Source organism: Bufo gargarizans, chromosome 6, assembly GCF_014858855.1.
Source record: "Bufo gargarizans isolate SCDJY-AF-19 chromosome 6, ASM1485885v1, whole genome shotgun sequence".
Taxonomy (NCBI): Eukaryota; Metazoa; Chordata; class Amphibia; order Anura; family Bufonidae; genus Bufo; species Bufo gargarizans.
Window position 1 is genome coordinate 341505665 of NC_058085.1, and position 18100 is coordinate 341523764.

The 18100-nt window shown below is 44.6% G+C and overlaps 1 protein-coding gene across 1 annotated transcript in view; it reads right to left on the minus strand.

Annotated features, from left to right (window-relative positions):
- The window catches only part of DOCK1 (dedicator of cytokinesis 1), a 388933-nt gene that overhangs the window by 131166 nt on the left and 239667 nt on the right, over nucleotides 1–18100 (minus strand). The window contains exons 28-29 of the mRNA XM_044296110.1: nucleotides 13905–14006; nucleotides 12684–12778 (exon numbers count right to left, since the gene is read on the minus strand). Coding sequence (XP_044152045.1) covers nucleotides 12684–12778; nucleotides 13905–14006 — 197 coding nt within the window. The remainder of the gene's footprint in view (nucleotides 1–12683; nucleotides 12779–13904; nucleotides 14007–18100) is intronic.

The window sequence follows — 18100 nt, forward strand, 5'->3', positions numbered from 1 at the left end:
GCTGATCGGCGGAGGTCCCGGGTGTCGGCCCCCTGCCGATCAGATGCTGATGATCTATCCAGAGGATAGATCATCAGTTTAAACAAAGTGCAGGACCCCTTTAAAAGCACAGACTACTTCAGATTCTGCCTAATTTTTGACAAGGCCTGAGAGGCCGCCAGGGCAGGGATATCAAGACTGGCGCATGATAAATCTCCACTACAGGATACAGTGTGCATAGCATTGAGACACAATCTCATAGAGGTATGGATAGTCGCTAACTGATTAGTCACACCATGTATCCTGTACTGCAGATTATCTGGTCTGATGAGTTGCAGCAAAAATTTGTGGCTTCACACAATTCTTTATGAATTCTCCAAATGTTAATCCATCATTGACAGAAGTGGTGAAAATACGCAGAAAAATATACAGGTCAAATGCACCCACCAATCAAGCACTGTGCCCACTGCTGCTCCAGAAACCGGGAGAATCAGCAGACTCCTAGACATGGTCTGAAACAAGTTGACATTCTCATATACATTATTCACGTGGTTACGCAAGCGATCATTACAATACAACGCAGCTCTGCATAATGCAAGGCGCATCCTCGGTACACAGACCATGCAAATGTATGAACTGCAGGCGAAGAAAAGAACATGGGACCTGGAATAAACACAATATCCATCAAATATGCATGTAGAGGGAGAGCAGTACAGTGAGATCCACTTTCAACAAGCAATGGATGTTTGTCCTCGTCAAGAAGCAGGACAGAGTCCCCAAAGGACGTAAACAGGTCAACATACAAGAGGCAATTGATGAATTTAATGGGACTGGAACAGAAATTGATTCCCCCCCCCAGTTTTTAGAAAACAAGATTTTGTTGGCTCTGCATTAAGTGTCCTTAGAGAGAACGCTGTAGAAAGACATAAGATGGAAAAAACGACCAAACTGTTAAGGAGCTCATTCTACATTTGAGGTAAACCCATTAACTGAGAGATTCCAAAGTCTATGCTATGGAGAAGTGCTGATCGCATCAATGGGTGCCCTTCAGTGATGAATCCCTTTCGGGTCAGGGGTTGGCCCAACTTCATATTTTTTTCTTACCCCCAGAGCTTCCTGTATACATTTTTCCCCATCATTCTACACTCAATGTTGGAAGGTGAACCTTCGGCCCAGAGAACTATGGATCAGGTTTTCATTAGGAATATCTCTGTACTTTGTTCCATTCACCCCCCAGTATGATGCTGTCACCACCATGCTTCACAGTAGGGATGGTATTGAGAAGGTGATGAGCAGTGCCTGGTTTCCTCCAAACATGACAGTTAGAATCGAGGCCAAAAACTTCAATATTTGCTTTATCAGACAGAGGATCTTGTTTCTCACAGTCCTTTAGGTGTTTTTTTTGTAAACTTTCATGTGCCGTTTAGTGAGAAGAGGCTTCTTTCTGGCCACTCTGCCATAAAGACCAAATTGGAGAAATGCTGCAGTGATGGTTGACCTTCAGGAACTTTCTCACGTCTGCACACAGGATCTTTGGTCTCAGCCAGAGTGACCATTGGATTCTTGGTCACCTCTCTTACCAAGGCCCTTCTCCCGATTACTTAATATGGTGTGGTGACCAGCTCAAAGAAGAGAGTCTTAGTTGGTCCAGACTTCTTCCATTTAAGAATTATGGAGACCACTGTGCTCTTGGGAACTTTTAGTGCAGCAGAAATATTGTGTCTCCTTCTTCAGATCAGTGCCTACATATAATCCTGTCTCCATGCTCTACAGGCAGTTCTTTCATTGTTCCGTTTTTGCTCTCATATGCACTGTTGGCTGTGAGACCTTATGTAGACAGATCTGTGTCTTTCCAAATCATGTCCAATCAACCGAATTCAAATCAATCAAGGAGGGAGGGCCCCCAGAGCTCAAAGAGATGTGTGATAGCAAAGGGTCTGAATACTCACGTACATGCATAATTTTATTTTTTTATTTTGAATAAGTTAGCAAAAATTCAGTTTTCACTTTCTCATTATGAGGAATAGAGTGCAGAATGGGGGGCTTGAAAGGGTCTGAAGACTTTACAAATGCACTGTATTTTGAAAATGCACACTAAGTTTGTGTTCACCCCCCTCCTAGCCATCCTCCTTTTCCTAACTGGCACCGCTGCAGCTCAGGAACCCTTTCACTTGTCGGATGGCAGAATATGGCACCATGTAACTGCCACTGTGCTTCGGAGCACTACATTTGCTTCCTAGGGAACTCACCTTGGAAAAAGCTCAACTGTGAGGCTGTTACAGTCACTGTTCAATCAGAACTGTGCCCTGGGACATTCATTTTAGGCTACTTTCACACTCGCGTTTGGTGCGGATCCGTCTTGCATCTGCACAGACGGATCCGCACTGATAATGCAAATGCTTGTATCTGTTCAGAACGGATCCGTTTGCATTATTCTTAAAAAAAAAAGTCTAAGTCAAAACGGATCCGTCCTGACTTACATTGAAAGTCAATGGAGGACGGATCCGTTTTCAATTGCACCATTTTGTGTCAGTGAAAATGGATGCGTCACCATTGACTTACATTGTAAGTCAGGATGGATCCGTTTGGCTCCGCATCGTCATGCAAGCAGCGTTTTGGGGTCCGCCTCAAAAGCAGAACGGAGACCAAACACAGCCAAACTGATGCATTCTGAACGGATCCTTATCCAATCAGAATGCATTGGGGCTGAACTGATAGTTTTGGGCCGCTTGCGAGAGCCCTGAAACGGATCTCGCAAGCGGACCCAGAAACGCCAGTGTGAAAGTAGCCTTAGCTTTAGGCTTGGGTTACAAGGCGACATTGTTGCGTGACATCAAGTTGCAGAGCAGCGGTGCAACCAGAAACATATGTGCGACTTGTCTGCAACTTGCGGTCGTGTGGCTATTTTAAAGCTGTGATCTGTCTGTAAAAGTGCAGCCAAGTCGCAGTCACATGCGACTTGCATTGTGGTCCATGAAGGCAAAGTTGCGTGCGACTTGCAACCCAAAAATACAACAGTTTTGAATTCTTTGTGACACGGAATGTCACATTGCCATTAGATGGAACGTCTGTGCGACACTGCCATCTAGACGTCAAGCAAGACATGGTGCCATGTAGTACCAGCCTTACAATAAAAAATAAATAAATAAATCTCACTGGTGGTTCCACTGGTCAGTCCATTGTGCACGCTTGGCCAAAGCTGTCACACAATGCAAACAAGCGATTTGGAATAGAAATGCTGGCGCCATCTAAGGGCACAGAAAGAGGTAGAGACACGCTATGCCGCCACAGTGGTGAAGAGCTGGGCGTTCTGTCTCTAGACTCTGCCAGGGACAGCAAAGAGGAGGATGAAGTACTTTCAGGGCTGAAACCTTTTTGGGAAGACATTTTTGAAAATTGTATTTGCAAATACTAATGATTTTGTGTCAAAAGGGAGGAAAGGGGGGCATGAAAGTCTTAAAGGGGAATTCCCCAAAAAAACAATCACCCACCAGTCTTAATGTCCTTCTTACACTGGGGAGACTGAAGAGACTTTAAAGGGGTGGTCCACTCTGAAGTCTGAAGCCCCCCCACATCACAAAGTCATCCTTCTACATTGCTCTGGCGGCTGTCAATATTTCATAGTGGGTGGAGTGACACACAGGACGTCTAAGAGGTGATGTCATTTTAGAGTAGCACTGTGTGATTCTGCAAAATACAGTAGGTGACCGTTATATGGAAATGATTAGGTTATTATATAACCATTGATATCAGGGAGCTCCTAGTAATGTAATGTTATTTATTTAGTTCCAGCAAATTCTGCAGCACTGGTTTCAAGGACGCATATCAGTGCTGTTCCTCATTGGGGCTTAGAATCTAATATCCCTACCTTAGAACATGTAATACCACATTTCACCAGCTGTGTCACTGCAGACTGAGCTGTAAGGTTTCTCCTCGCGGAGACCGCCAAGTCGGAGTCGGGAGGCTTCTAGGCCAGGCAATGATCCCTGGGAAAAAGGGAATGTAAATCCGCTCTTATACATGATCGCTGCTCCATTTAAACGGGGTAGAACGGGCTCCCATTCTTTTGACCGTCGGGGACTCCTATCATTTTAGACAGTGATCTTTTATCCTGTCAATAGGGGATAATTTGTCTTGGTACAACGTCTTTAAGGGGCCAGGTACTGACTTATAAGTTAGCCATCCGACAGGTGGCACTAGAGAGTCAACTTTAGTCCTCCTGGATTAGAGCTTATTTACAGGCAGAGCTATAATATGAGAAGCGGATGTCTTGGAGACAACCCTAGTACAGATAAAGCACTTTTAGGGACAGAAAGTCCCTAAAATCAAAATTTGCAGTAATCTCCCCTTTAAACCAGCTTAACGAAAAATGTTACTTCCAAGCTCTGTGACAAGAACTGTTGGGAGGAGGAAACTTTGAGATCGGCCTCATCAATCACTTGTGTCGTAAAGCCTGGAAATATGCTTTTCTTCAAAAACTATTGTTGTTAATGATGTATGACAACAAACATGGCATCAATATTCATTAACATGTCGGTGCGAGGCTCGAGCTGCCAGAGTATGACTGGAGCAATTTCTTTAGTTGTAAAGTTACCTGAACTCTGAAAATGTAATGTGTGTGAAACTTATTGTAGGGCAATTATGTATTTTATCATGCGAGGTCCTGGCAGAGGTGGACATGTACGGAGCCAGGCTGTCTGTAATATAGTATACATACATTCTGGTGCTCATCACATTCAACAAGCTCAAACTTGGGGACCAGAACATACCAGTAAAGCGGGAAATGCTGATACTTCAGTGTGCGCTCTCTACATTCGCTATGTGAACAGACATGGAATAATGCAGCTCTCTTCCCCTCTACCAGTAGGAAGTCCCAGCACAATGCCATGGTTCAATCAAATGCTAAACTAAATGCAATCTTTGTATGCAGCCAAACTCATGTCTCTCTTTTCTCTCTCTGATAAGAAAACTTTCTTAGGATCCTTGCACATCTGTGGTAAGGAATCCAGCAGTGGAACAGCCTGCCAGAGTTCCCTGTATTCAGCATGGCCACGAGGAGCTGTGCACTGCCGAATCCCATTGACTATAACAGGATCCGGTGGGGATTTGAACAGGTTTTGCCATGCGCGCCAGGGTTTCGGTTGAATATAAAATGGTGCATGCACCGTTTTTTGTCCGGCCAAAACCAGCGCTCATGCCGGAAATGCAGTGGTATCTTGCTAGGCTGGATACAGTGAACTCTGGCAGGTAGTTCCCCTGCCAGGAGAGCCTGATGGATACCTTACCGCAGGTTTGAAATGGGGATCGACCAATATTGATTTTTTTAGAGCCGATACCGATAATCTGTGAACTTTCAGGCCGATAGCTATTAATTTATACAGATATTCTGTGCAAATTTTTTATTTTTGAAAAAAACAAAAAATTCCTACACAAATCTGCTGAACACGAACATGTTTATTGTTAACGTGTAGCTTTTTTTTGTATAGCTTTATTTTTCATTTATACTTAATATTTTGGTGTTTGTTTTTTAACTTTTCTTTTTTTTTTTTTTTTAACTAACTTTTAGCCCCCTTAGGGGCTAGAACCCTTGTCCTATTCACCCTGATAGAGCTCTAGCTGGGTAAATATGACTTCACACTCTCCCTGCTGCTCTGTGCACACAGCAGCATGGAGCTTACCATGGCAGTCAGGGCTTCAGTAGCGTCCTGGCTGCCATGGTAACCGATCGGATCCCAAGGCTTAGGCTACTTTCACACTAGCGTTCGGGGCTCCGCTTGTGAGTTCCGTTTGAAGGCTCTCACAAGCGGCCCCGAACGGATCCGTACAGCCTCAATGCATTCTGAGTGGACGCGGATCCGCTCAGAATGCATCAGTTTGGCACCGTTTGGCCTCCGCTCCGCTCAGCAGGCGGACACCCGAACGCAGCTTGCAGCGTTTTCGTGTCCGCCTGGCCGTGCGGAGCCAAACAGATCCGTCCAGACTTACAATGCAAGTCAATGGGGACGGATCCGTTTGACGTCGACACAATATGGTGCAATTTCAAACGAATCCGTCCCCCATTGACTTTCAATGTAAAGTCAGGAGTCCCTATTAATATACCATCAGATCGGAGTTTTCTCCGATCCGATGGTATATTTTAACTTGAAGCGTCCCCATCACCATAGGAACGCCTCTATGTTAGAATATACCATCGGATTTGAGTTACATCGTAAAACTCAGATCCGACAGTATATTCTAAGACAGAGGCGTTCCCATGGTGATGGGGACGCTTCATGTTAGAATATACTGAGAACTGTGTACATGACTGCCCCCTGCTGCCTGGCAGATGCTGCCAGGCAGCAGGGGGCAGACCCCCCCTCCTCCTGTAATTAACTTATTGGTGGCCAGTGCGGCCCCCCCTCCCTCCCCAGTATTAATTATAGCCAGTGCGGCCCCCCTCCCTCTATATTCATCGGTGGCCAGTGCGGATTACCAGTATTAAATATGACCAGTGCGGCCTCCCCCTGCCTCCCTCCCCAGTATTAAATATGACCAGTGCGGCCTCCCCCTCCCTCTATATTTATTGGTGGCCAGTGCGGATTCCAAGTATTGTGACCAGTGTGGCCTCCCCTCTCCCCCCCCCACCCCATCATTGGTGGCAGCGGAGAGTACCGATCGGAGTCCCAGTTTAAATCGCTGGGGCTCCGATCGGTTACCATGGCAGCCAAGACGCTATTGCAGTCTTGGCTGCCATGGTTACTTAGCAATAAATACAAGCATTATACTTACCTGAAGAGCTGCGATGTCTGACCGGCCGGGCGCTCCTCCTACTGGTAAGTGACAGGTCTGTGCTATAGGCAATGCGCCGCATAGACCTTTCACTTACCAGTAGGAGGAGCTCCCGGCCGGACACAGACATCGCAGCTCTTCAGGTAAGTATAATGCTTGTATTTATTGCCAAGTAACCATGGCAGCCAAGACTGCAATAGCGTCTTGGCTGCCATGGTAACCGATCGGAGCCCCAGCGATTTAAACTGGGACTCCGATCAGTACTCTCCGCTGCCACCAATGATTGGGGGGGTGATTTTAATTAAGGGGGGGGGGGGGGGGAGAGGGGAGGCCGCACTGGTCACAATACTTGGAATCCGCACTGGCCGGCCACCAATGAATATAGAGGGAGGGGGGCCGCACTGGTCATATTTAATACTGGGGAGGGAGGGAGGGAGGGGGAGGCCGCACTGGTCATATTTAATACTGGGAATCCGCACTGGCCACTGATGAATATAGAGGGAGGGGGGCCGCACTGGTTACAATTAATACTGGGGAGGGAGGGGGTGCCGCACTGGCCACCAATAAGTTAAATACAGGAGGGGGGGGTCTGCCCCCTGCTGCCTGGCAGCATCTGCCAGGCAGCAGGGGGCAGTCATGTACACAGTTCTCAGTATATTCTAACTTGAAGCGTCCCCATCACCATGGGAACGCTTCTGTGTTTAGAATATACTGTCGGATCTGAGTTTTCTGAAGTGAAAAATCAGATCTGAAATAAAGTTATGCAAACGGATGCGTTCTGAACGGATGCAAGCGTTTGCATTATAGGAGCGGATCCGTCTGTGCAGACACCAGACGGATCCGCTCCTAACGCAAGTGTGAAAGTAGCCTAACACTGCTGGGGCTCCCATCAGAAGCTGCCACTGACACCAATGAGGAGGGGAGAGGGGACCCTGTAGCCACTGCCACCAATGATTAATACTGGGGGGCTTGGGTGGGGGCGCACTGCGCCACCAATGAAGATAACTCTCTTATTAATTCATATACAGGAGGCGGGTGCTGGCTGCAGAATCATATAGCCGCACCCGACCTCTATGAGCGGTAGACGCGATCTGCGGCAGTTAACCCCTCAGGTGCGGTACCTAAGAGGTTAACTACCGCAGATCGCAGCTACTTGTCATAGAGGTCGGGAGCCGGCTATATGATTCTGCCGTCAGCTCCCGCCTCCTGTTGAATTTGAATGAATGAGTTAGTTAACATCATTGGTCCTCTCATTGGTGGCAGCGGCACAGGGGGAGGGAGACACTGCTTTCTTCTCCCCTGTGCTGCTAAGGGAACACGAATCGCGCTGAGAGCAGCGCAAAACATGTTTCCGATTCGTTATCGGCATTTCGGCAAAATAGATGCCGATAACTTTCAAAATCTGGAATATCTGATGATATCGGTAAAACCGATAATCGGTCGATCCCTAGTCTGAAACTAGCCTTAGTGTTGTCCAGCTGATAACTATTGATCCCAATCCCATAAACATGCGAGTGTGAATGTGTTGTCAATAAGTAGAGGGCAATAAGTTTCAGTAATAACTAGTAACACTAGTTCCCATGAGAAATCCAATAGGTCCAATCCTTTTCCTGAATTCTGCCATCTCTGGAGTTGGCAAGTCTCACACACTGGATGGTCGACCAGTCCTGTAAAAAATTGACCGGATCGACTGAGATACATCGCTGTGATAAGACAGGCCATTTTTTGTGTGTGCGATAGGGGTAAATCATATGCATCAAAGGAAATTGCATTGTACAAAAGGGTTTTTATGCATAAGGGTTCAGGCACAGCTTCCTATGACCTTTGGGTTGTATGGAGCAGTAATATGGCAGCCACAGTAGCATGTACATCTTCAGTGCTCTATGGAGGCACGAGCTCTGCAGAGGCTCTCTCCCTTGAGGACCTGGCTCACCTGTGCATTACATGGATGGACTTTTGAATTCAATGGGCACCATGTAATTCACACCAGCAGATAGCCTGACATCTGCCGGATTCTATTGATTATAACAGAACCTGTAGGTGATCCGGCTGCTTTCCGGCATAAGGGCCATTCTTTGGCCAGCTGAAAGCAGTCATTCCGCCCGAAAGTGGCCGGATCCCATTATAGCCTGATCCAGTGAACTCCAGCAAACTGTTCTCTGCCTGAACAGCCTGCTGGATCCGTTTAATGAAGGTGTGAATGTACCCTATGGGTTTGTTTTCCCTGCAGAGACAGAATGGTGATTTTTTTGGCGACTTCTCCTGGACCCTTGCTCTGAAATCAATACATCAGAAAACATTAAAGGGGCTGCCTGATCCACAGGATGGGACCCCCACCAATCACAAGAACAGGGGCCCTTTACCCACTGCAGCCCCATGAAATGAATATTGGCATGCATGTGGACGCTCCATTCATTTCTATGGGAGTTTCAGAGATGGCCGAGTGCAGTGCTCAGCTATCTCTGGAATTCCCATAGAAATGAATGGAACAGCACACGCATGACCAGCCGATCTGTTCATTTTTAGGGGGTACAGGGCCTCCATGTTGTGAACGGTGGGGGTACCAGTGGTAGGACCCCAACTGATCTAATAGTTAACCCCTATACTGTGGATAGGGGATAACAATGTAACTGGAATACCCCTTTAAACAATGTTTTTAAAGGATGAAGGAAAAGAATGACCAACTTGGTGATGTAATCCACATTGTAAGCCACAACGGACCGGATGTGAAAGGTTACCTATGTGCAGCACCGTGGAATATGTGGGTGTTATATGAGCAACAGGAAATTAATGTGCCATGGTAAAATATGCAGTGTCCTTCAGCAATGTATATATCACCATGGAGCAGAAGACATCAAGGTTAGGCATCTTGCACTAGACTAGCTGAATCCTAACCTATATTACATTCTAGAGAGTGGTGCAATTAAGGTCTTGGCAACGCTGTACAATTTTAATTGGGAAGCGGAATAAATAAAACATCAAACAAAAAGGGGTGGGGGTGATGGTATATCCTTATGTGCACAGTCTGCAGGAATAAAAACTGATCTTATTTTTTATTTATTTTTATTAACATAATAATAAAAATATGATATCTAGTCTGCAAAAACTGCTTATCAATACATTATTCTTCAGATGCTTTCCTTATCTGGGCCGATGTGTTACTGAGCCAGAATGGTACCACACTTGAAAGTGCTTGGTGCATAAAAAAACAATCCTATTAAAAGATGGCGTTTATTGGTGCAGAAAAGCTGCCATAAATCTTACTGTCAACGTGAGTATACAGAGCCACACTCATGTGCAGTGCACTTTACACATGTGCAGACATATATCCACGCTAGGGAAAGTGAGCCGGGTTATTCCGACTACAGATGACTGACTGACATACAGACGTGGCAATCCTCATCTTTATTCTTAACCACCTAACTGTTTTGCCCTAGTCCAGCTCGGGCAGTGGGAAAAGTAGCTAACTGGAGGAGGGATAGCTGCTTTAGATGCTGCCATCTCCTGAATGGTGGCAGCTAGAAACGTGCAACTGGTCTTGTTTGAACGCTGATATTCCAGGCTTTTATACAAGACCAAAGGACAAGCAACAGAGGAGAAATTGTTAGAAACAGGGTCAGGAATAATGACGGGTAAAACCTGATTTTACTTTCACTTTCAGCTGCATTCACATTATCGCGATTTCTATCAGTGATATCTACCCCTGTATTGAACATATTGCTGTCATTCTGGTATTGTCTTGGAAACTGGCTTGGAATTCTAGCTTTCAAACAAGACAAGTTGCATGTTTCTACCATTCAGGAGATAGCAGCACCTAAAGTAGCCCTCCCCCTCCAGTTAGCCACTTTTCCCACTGCTGAAGCTGGACTCTGGCAAAACAGTTAGATGGTTAATCAGTTAAAGGGGACCCGCCACCTGTCCTCAGGAGTCTGTGTCAGTAAATAAATGCATTCTGCATCAAATGACAATTCTAGAACATGTATTCTTATGACTATGCTTTGCCATTCTTTATCTATTCTTGTTAGAAGTTTATAGATAATGGTACAGATGGGTGTTGCCAGTTGGGGGGGGTTGTGTTTCTGCACAGTCTGCATGTCCCCAACTAGTAACACCCATCAGTCATAAGAAATGATTCTTCAGAGTTGAAATTGCATGTGAAATGCTAGAAGCTACTAAAACAAACAAGTCAAGAGTGGTGACAAGTCCTCTTTAAGTAAACAATGGCAAGAAACTTTTAATTTACTTTTTTTTCCCCGTTTTCAGGGTGGCAGATTGCTGCTTACACTGCACAATCTGCTTTCCATGAATGATGATTTTTCTCTCAGCATAAACAATGAAATCTCCCAATGAACAAGGGTTTGTTTGTTCATAAGGGCTGATTATCGGGAACGAGTATTAGTACAAATGCCCGTTCCCAATAATAGTCCCGTGTAAAAGGACTATAAGGTAGTGAAGGAGGACAATAAGGAACCACATACCTGTTGTGCACTGCTAGTTTAGTGCACAGAGCTCTGCCACACAGGGCTTTAAGCATAAGACTCTCTTGCAAGGCTCCATACATTGGCTCTGAACACAGGGCTCCGAGTACAAGACTCCACAGGTAGGACTCTGACGCACACGGCTCCTCACATAGGACTCTGACGTACAGGGCTCCATTGCACAGGGTTCTGCGTACTGGCTCCACACATAGGACACTGACACACAGGCTCTGAACACGGAGCTTCACTTGTCAGGGTTCTGCTGCACAGGCTGTGTGCACAGGGTCTGTCGTGTGCATAAGCCTGCAATGATTTTTTACTGCATACAGACATCCATGTGTAGTCTGAGTACTCAGAAAAAGTTAAGTTTTCCTCTCGGAAAAAAAATTGATAGAATATTGTCCTTGATTGTTCTCAGGATGTACCTGCTGTATAGTTAGAGCCATCTGTTTGTGTGCAAGTACAGAGCCTATCAGGGAGGCTAAGCTACTAAACTCATTAGGGGTTACACTGTGCTGGAACAGGAAAGCAAGCAGCTGTACTTCCCTGTGACAGGTGGGTGGAAATTATTCTCATGCTGGAAATAAAATCTAAAGAGGAGTAACAACTACATAATGGAAAGATGCTGGAGTTTCCAAAATAATTTACAATCCGCTCGCTTCACTTGCCCTATTTACTGTACCGTGGAAAGTTATGCAACTTTCGAATATATTTTATCAAATCTTTAGAGTTTTTACGATCTCTGTTATAACAGCGGGGGCTTGTGATAAGCTCTCCATGCACAAGGACAAGCCAGGGTTTAAGCCTCAATGTAATCAAGAATGTTTATGTTCACTGACAGCAAGCAACAATCTTTAAAGGGAACCTGTCATCAACTTCATGCTGACCTCACTAAGGGCAGCTCACTAAGGGCAGCATAAAATAGTGACAGAAATGTGGATCTCAGCGGTGTGTCACTTATGAGCTAAAAGTAAGTGGTTGCAGAAAACCAGCATCATAATCATTGCAGCCCAGGCCTTGAAAAGAGTCAACTCTACCTGAGAAGAGTCCTGGTTATTATAATCTCCTGCTCTCCCCGACCATCTGCTGATGATTGGCAGTTCACCAGCAGGTGGGCAAGAATTCAGGAATAACCAGGACTCTTCTCAGGTGGATGTGACTCTTTTCCAGGCCCAGTCTGCAATGATTGTGATGTTGGTTCTCGGCAATCACTTACTTTTAACTTATAAATGACCGACCTTTGACATCAACTCACCTGTCTCTACTTTATTCTGCCTTTAGTATGGGCAGCATAGAGTTGATGACAGGTTCCCTTTAAACGATAACATTCTATTACAAACATATTACAGATGATTTACAGACATGGAAAGCCATATTTTACATGGATGTGATGGTAGATTTGCTCTCCATGATGTATGTAGGCTCTCGCAGCACAATATGACGGCAGCCCGTACTCACTTGTTTTGCATCATGTTCATTATAACCCAGTCGGAAGGATAGACGTTCTTGCCAATCAGGTTTTTAAACATGATGAAGGTTTCCATAAGAAAGTCCTAAAAGAAAAATAAAATGAATATCAAGCAAAATAAAGGATGAGCCAGAAAGCTTTGGCGGACCCGGTCTATCCATGCATTACATGGGCATCCATTTATTCCTACGTATGTCCATCACATAATGCTACCTTCCCCCTGCAGAGCTCACACCAGTAATACAGCTCATTGCTGGGGGTTAGAGAAACCGGACATCCAGCAACCGACTTCAAGAACCATCCTCATCAATACAGACAAATCAATAAGAATATGCATCCTGTCAATAATGTGCGCCCCGATAGTCTGCATTTACTGGACGGCGTCTGCCTGTGTAGGGAATGGTAATGGCAGCACAAGTAGAGTCCATGGAGGAAGAAATACCTAGTGGCGCTCATCAACATACGTATAATCATCATGTAAATCAATGGAAACTTTTCATAGATGTATACTATAAGAACACTTTCGGAGCCTCCATCATAGATTAGGTCATATTTGATTGGTGATATAATGCTGCATGCAGCGCTATTTTTTAGGTGAAACAGACTGACCCCATTATAAGTTCATTGGGTCCACCGGGAGCAGTGTTCTCTGTTGTGTGACACATCTGGCAGAGCGTTCTTTATGAAGCCGTAAATGTAGCCTAATGTTGTTTAAAGGGGTTTTCCGACATATTTTACCATAGGATAGGTCATCAGTATCTGATCGGTGGGAGTCCGACACACAAGACCCCTACCGACCCCAGTGCCGCAGCCTTCTCGCATGGCCTCGGCGCAGCTCAGACCCACTGAAGTGAATGGGGCTGAGCTGCGATACCAAGCACAGCCACTATACAATGTATGGCGCTGTGCTTGGTTGAGATAAGGTCGCGGCACTACTGTGAGCGCTGGTGCCTTCTTAAACAGCTGATCAGTGGGTGTCCCGGGTGTCGGACCCCCACCGATCATATACTGATGACATAGCCAGAGGATAGATCATCAGAATAAAAAAGTCTTGGAAACCCCCTTTAATGTTTGGTCCCTAAATCTATACAATAAGGACTAACAACACTATAGGAATACCAAGCCAAGATGAATTGTCACTTATCCTCTATACACTGCCAGTTATGCCCTCCCTAAATAAAGTAACTTTACACTGCAAAAAAGAAACTCACCACAACATCCGTCCTCATCTTTCCAAGGGTCTTTATAAGGTGACCATAGTGGTAATCTTCCATTTGCCTTAAAATAGCCGTCATGGAGGCAACAAAATTTCCCTAATTGGAGAAAAATAGAATAAAAAGGTTATATAAACTACTCAGAATGTTATACTGATAAGTAAACTGGACAATAACATCTGGAATCCAAAGAACCTATAGAGCAATGTTCTCAAACGTGTGTAACTGCAACTCACAAAAAGCTCCGATACCCGCTGGACTACAAAAAGGCCACTGACCGGTAGCCCCTGTGATAACACCGATTGGGGCATTAGGGCTCATGCACACGACCATATGAATTTTGCGGGCCGCAAAAAATACGGATGACGTCCGTGTGCATTCCATATTTTGCGGAAAGGAACAGTTGGCCCCTAATAGAACGGTACTATCCTTGTCCGTAATGCGGACAATAATAGGACATACGGAAACAGAACGCACACAGATTAACTTCAGGTTATTTGCGGACCCATTGAAATGAATGGTTCCGCATACTGTCTGCCAAAAAAAAACCTGGAGCGGACACGGAAAGAAAATACGTTTGGGTGCATGAGCCCTTAGAAAAAGGATCCACTTTTTTTTCAGAAAAAGCACCCCTCTTGTCCTTAACCATGCTTTATACGGCAGAATTCAAGTGAGCAGCAATAGACACCAGCCACGGACGAGAGGGGGCGCTGCTTCACGGGATTAAAACTTATAATCATCAGATTACAGGGAATAAAGTCAGATTATAAAAGGAATCTTTACTTTATATTTAAAGGGATTTTCCAGAAGTACAGTACTGAGGACCTAATCCCAGAATAGCTCATCAATATTTGATTGGTTGGGGTCTCCAGCCAATCAGCTGTTTGAAGAGGTTGCGGCTCTCCATTGACAGATGCTGCCTCCTGACAGCATACCAGGCATAGCGCCGTACATTGTATGGTGGCTGTGCTTGGTATTGCAGGCCAGGCTCATTGACTTGAATGGGACTGAATAGCACATAGCCCACGTGGTTATGAATGTGATGTCACCTGCCTAAGAAGAGGCCACAACATTTACTAGCAAGCCATGGCCTTTTCAAACAGCTGATTGGAAGGGGCGCCGGGATTGGGGACCACCACCGATCTGATACGGATGACCTATCCTGAGGATTCTCAGAAAAATCTGATTACTGTGAGCTAGGGAAAGCCTGGTTTGAGTCAAGCCTTGTTGAGCTTCCTTTGCCATCAGTTCAGCACAGCACTGAAGGTGAAAATGAACCGATACAGTCTGGTTGCTAGGAAACGGTTACTGGACAGTGGACTGTAACCAATTGGTTGTGTATCCACAGCAACCACAAAACTAAATTTAAAGCCATGCATTTCAAGCTGCTTTGTTAATTAGATTTTTTTAGAAAATTACCAAAAACAAAACAAAAACAGGGGACATTAAAAAAAAAAAGAGAAGAAAGAAATCAATACATTTTCTGGCGAGGCAGAAAAGATGATCCGTTTCCTGAGCCTTTACTGCCGAGTGTATTTCAAGTGGACACCAAGATATTGGTTTACTTATTAAAAGCATTATGAACAGTGACATAGGCAATTTATAGCAAATCCGTGTTTTATGGGGGAGATAAGGAAGAACATTCATCTTCATCATGAGGCAAACAAAAGCTGCGTTTTGCACGTTTAGGTGGCTGCATTAAAGCCGAGCCTAATAAACACATTTACTGTATTTTTTTTCCCTTCCCATCACTCCTGGTAAAATGCATTAGCCGCTGTTTCAAGTCATGTCTGATTGCTATAATCATCAATCAAAATCTGTTACAAAAGGTTAAGACAAAACTGCAAAGTACATCTGAATCCGGCGCAGAAATCATTCAGTATGCATGTAATTTGGGTCCCCTAGAAGCTAACAGGCTTTTCACAGAATTTGAAGGGACGTTACGCTCAAGTCCTCTCCCCCCGGCCGACGCACGCAAGATTGGAATCAAAGCTATTATTCTGCCATATCAGATGCTGAGCGGCATTTTAAGTGATTTTGACACAACTTCCTCGCATTTTCAGTCAGTGGGCTATCAATCTGAATTACACGCCGAAGGAGTGGTTACTTTAGACGTGTACACAGCGTTAATAGAAGAGCGCCTGTCAGCTCGCGACGGCAGAGGGAGAAATGCAATGCAGGCGATGAGCGCTTATTCAGGGGTGTGATGTTCAGCTGTATTAGAAAGCAGTGGACCAGAAGCTACACACATGGAAAATCCAAGACGGCCAAGCAACAAGCCTCTGGTGTCTATACGCTCTATTACATGACTGACTGGAGGTGTATGATGCCGTACAGGCGCTGGATTAGCGGTCATACAGACGTGGACAAAATTGTTGGTACCCTTTGGTCAATGAAAGAAAAAGTCACAATGGTCACAGAAATAACTTTAATCTGACAAAAGTAATAATAAATTAAAATTCTATAAATGTTAACCAATGAAAGTCAGACATTGTTTTTCAACCATGCTTCAACAGAATTATGTAAAAAAATAAACTCATGAAACAGGCATGGACAAAAATGATGGTACCCCTAGAAAACACAGAACATAATGTGACCAAAGGGACATGTTAATTCAAGGTGTGTCCACTAATTAGCATCACAGGTGTCTACAACCTTGTAATCAGCCATTGGGCCTATATATTTGGCTCCAGGTAATCACTGTGTTGTTTGGTGATATGGTGTGTACCACACTCGACATGGACCAGAGGAAGCAAAGGAAAGAGCTGTCTCAAGAGATCAGAAAGAAAATTATAGACAAGCATGTTAAAGGTAAAGGCTATAAGACCATCTCCAAGCAACTAGATGTTCCTGTGAGTACAGTTGCACATATTATTCATAAGTTTAAGATCCATGGGACTGTAGCCAACCTCCCTGGACGTGGCCGCAGGAGGAAAATTGATGACAAATCTAAGAGACGGATAATCCGAATGGTAACAAAAGAGCCTAGAAAGACTTCTAAAGAGATTCAAGGTGAACTTCATGCTCAAGGAACATCAGTGTCAGATCGCACCATCCGTCGTTGTTTGAGCCAAAGTGGACTACATGGGAGACGACCAAGGAGGACACCATTGTTGAAAACGAATCATAAAAAAGCAAGACTGGAATATGCCAAACTACATGTTGACAAGCCACAAAGCTTCTGGGAGAATGTCCTGTGGACAGATAAGACAAAAATCGAAGTTTTTGCCAAGGCACATCAGCTGTATGTTCACAGACGAAAAAATGAAGCATATCAAGAAAAGAACACTGTCCCTACTGTGAAACATGGAGGAGGCTCTGTTATGTTCTGGGGCTGCTTTGCTGCGTCTGGCACAGGGTGTCTTGAATCTGTGCAGGGTACAATGAAATCTCAAGACTATCAAGGAATTCTAGAGAGAAATGTACTAGCCAGTGTCAGAAAGCTTGGTCTCAGTCGCAGGTCATGGGTCTTGCAACAGGACAATGACCCAAAACACACCGCTAAAAACACCCAAGAATGGCTAAGAGGAAAAAATTGGACTATTCTAAAGTGGCCTTCTATGAGCCCTGACCTCAATCCTATTGAGCATCTTTGGAAGGAGCTGAAACATGCAGTCTGGAAAAGGCACCCTTCAAACCGGACACAACTGGAGCAGTTTGCTCATGAGGAGTGGGCCAAAATACCTGCTGAGAGGTGCAGATGTCTCATTGACAGTTACAGGAAGCGTTTGATTGCAGTGATTGCCTCAAAAGGTTGCGCAACAAAATATTAAGTTAGGGGTACCATCATTTTTGTCCATGCCTGTTTCATGAGTTTATTTTTTTACATAATTCTGTTGAAGCATGGTTGAAAAACAATGTCTGACTTTCATTGGTTAACATTTATAGAATTTTAATTTATTATTACTTTTGTCAGATTAAAGTTATTTCTGTGACCATTGTGACTTTTTCTTTCATTGACCAAAGGGTACCAACAATTTTGTCCACGTCTGTATATAAGCAAAACTAACCTGCAACTAGAAATCCCAGAAGAAAGTTTATCACCTAACTTCTGGACTATCCTAAACTATATGATAGATAGATTATATTAATCGGGTATCCAGGAAAATCTGGGGGTCCGCCACTTGGTTCCAGCAAAGAAATGCAAGATCATTTCACAAGACCAGAACTAGACTGTGCAGACGCTATACCAC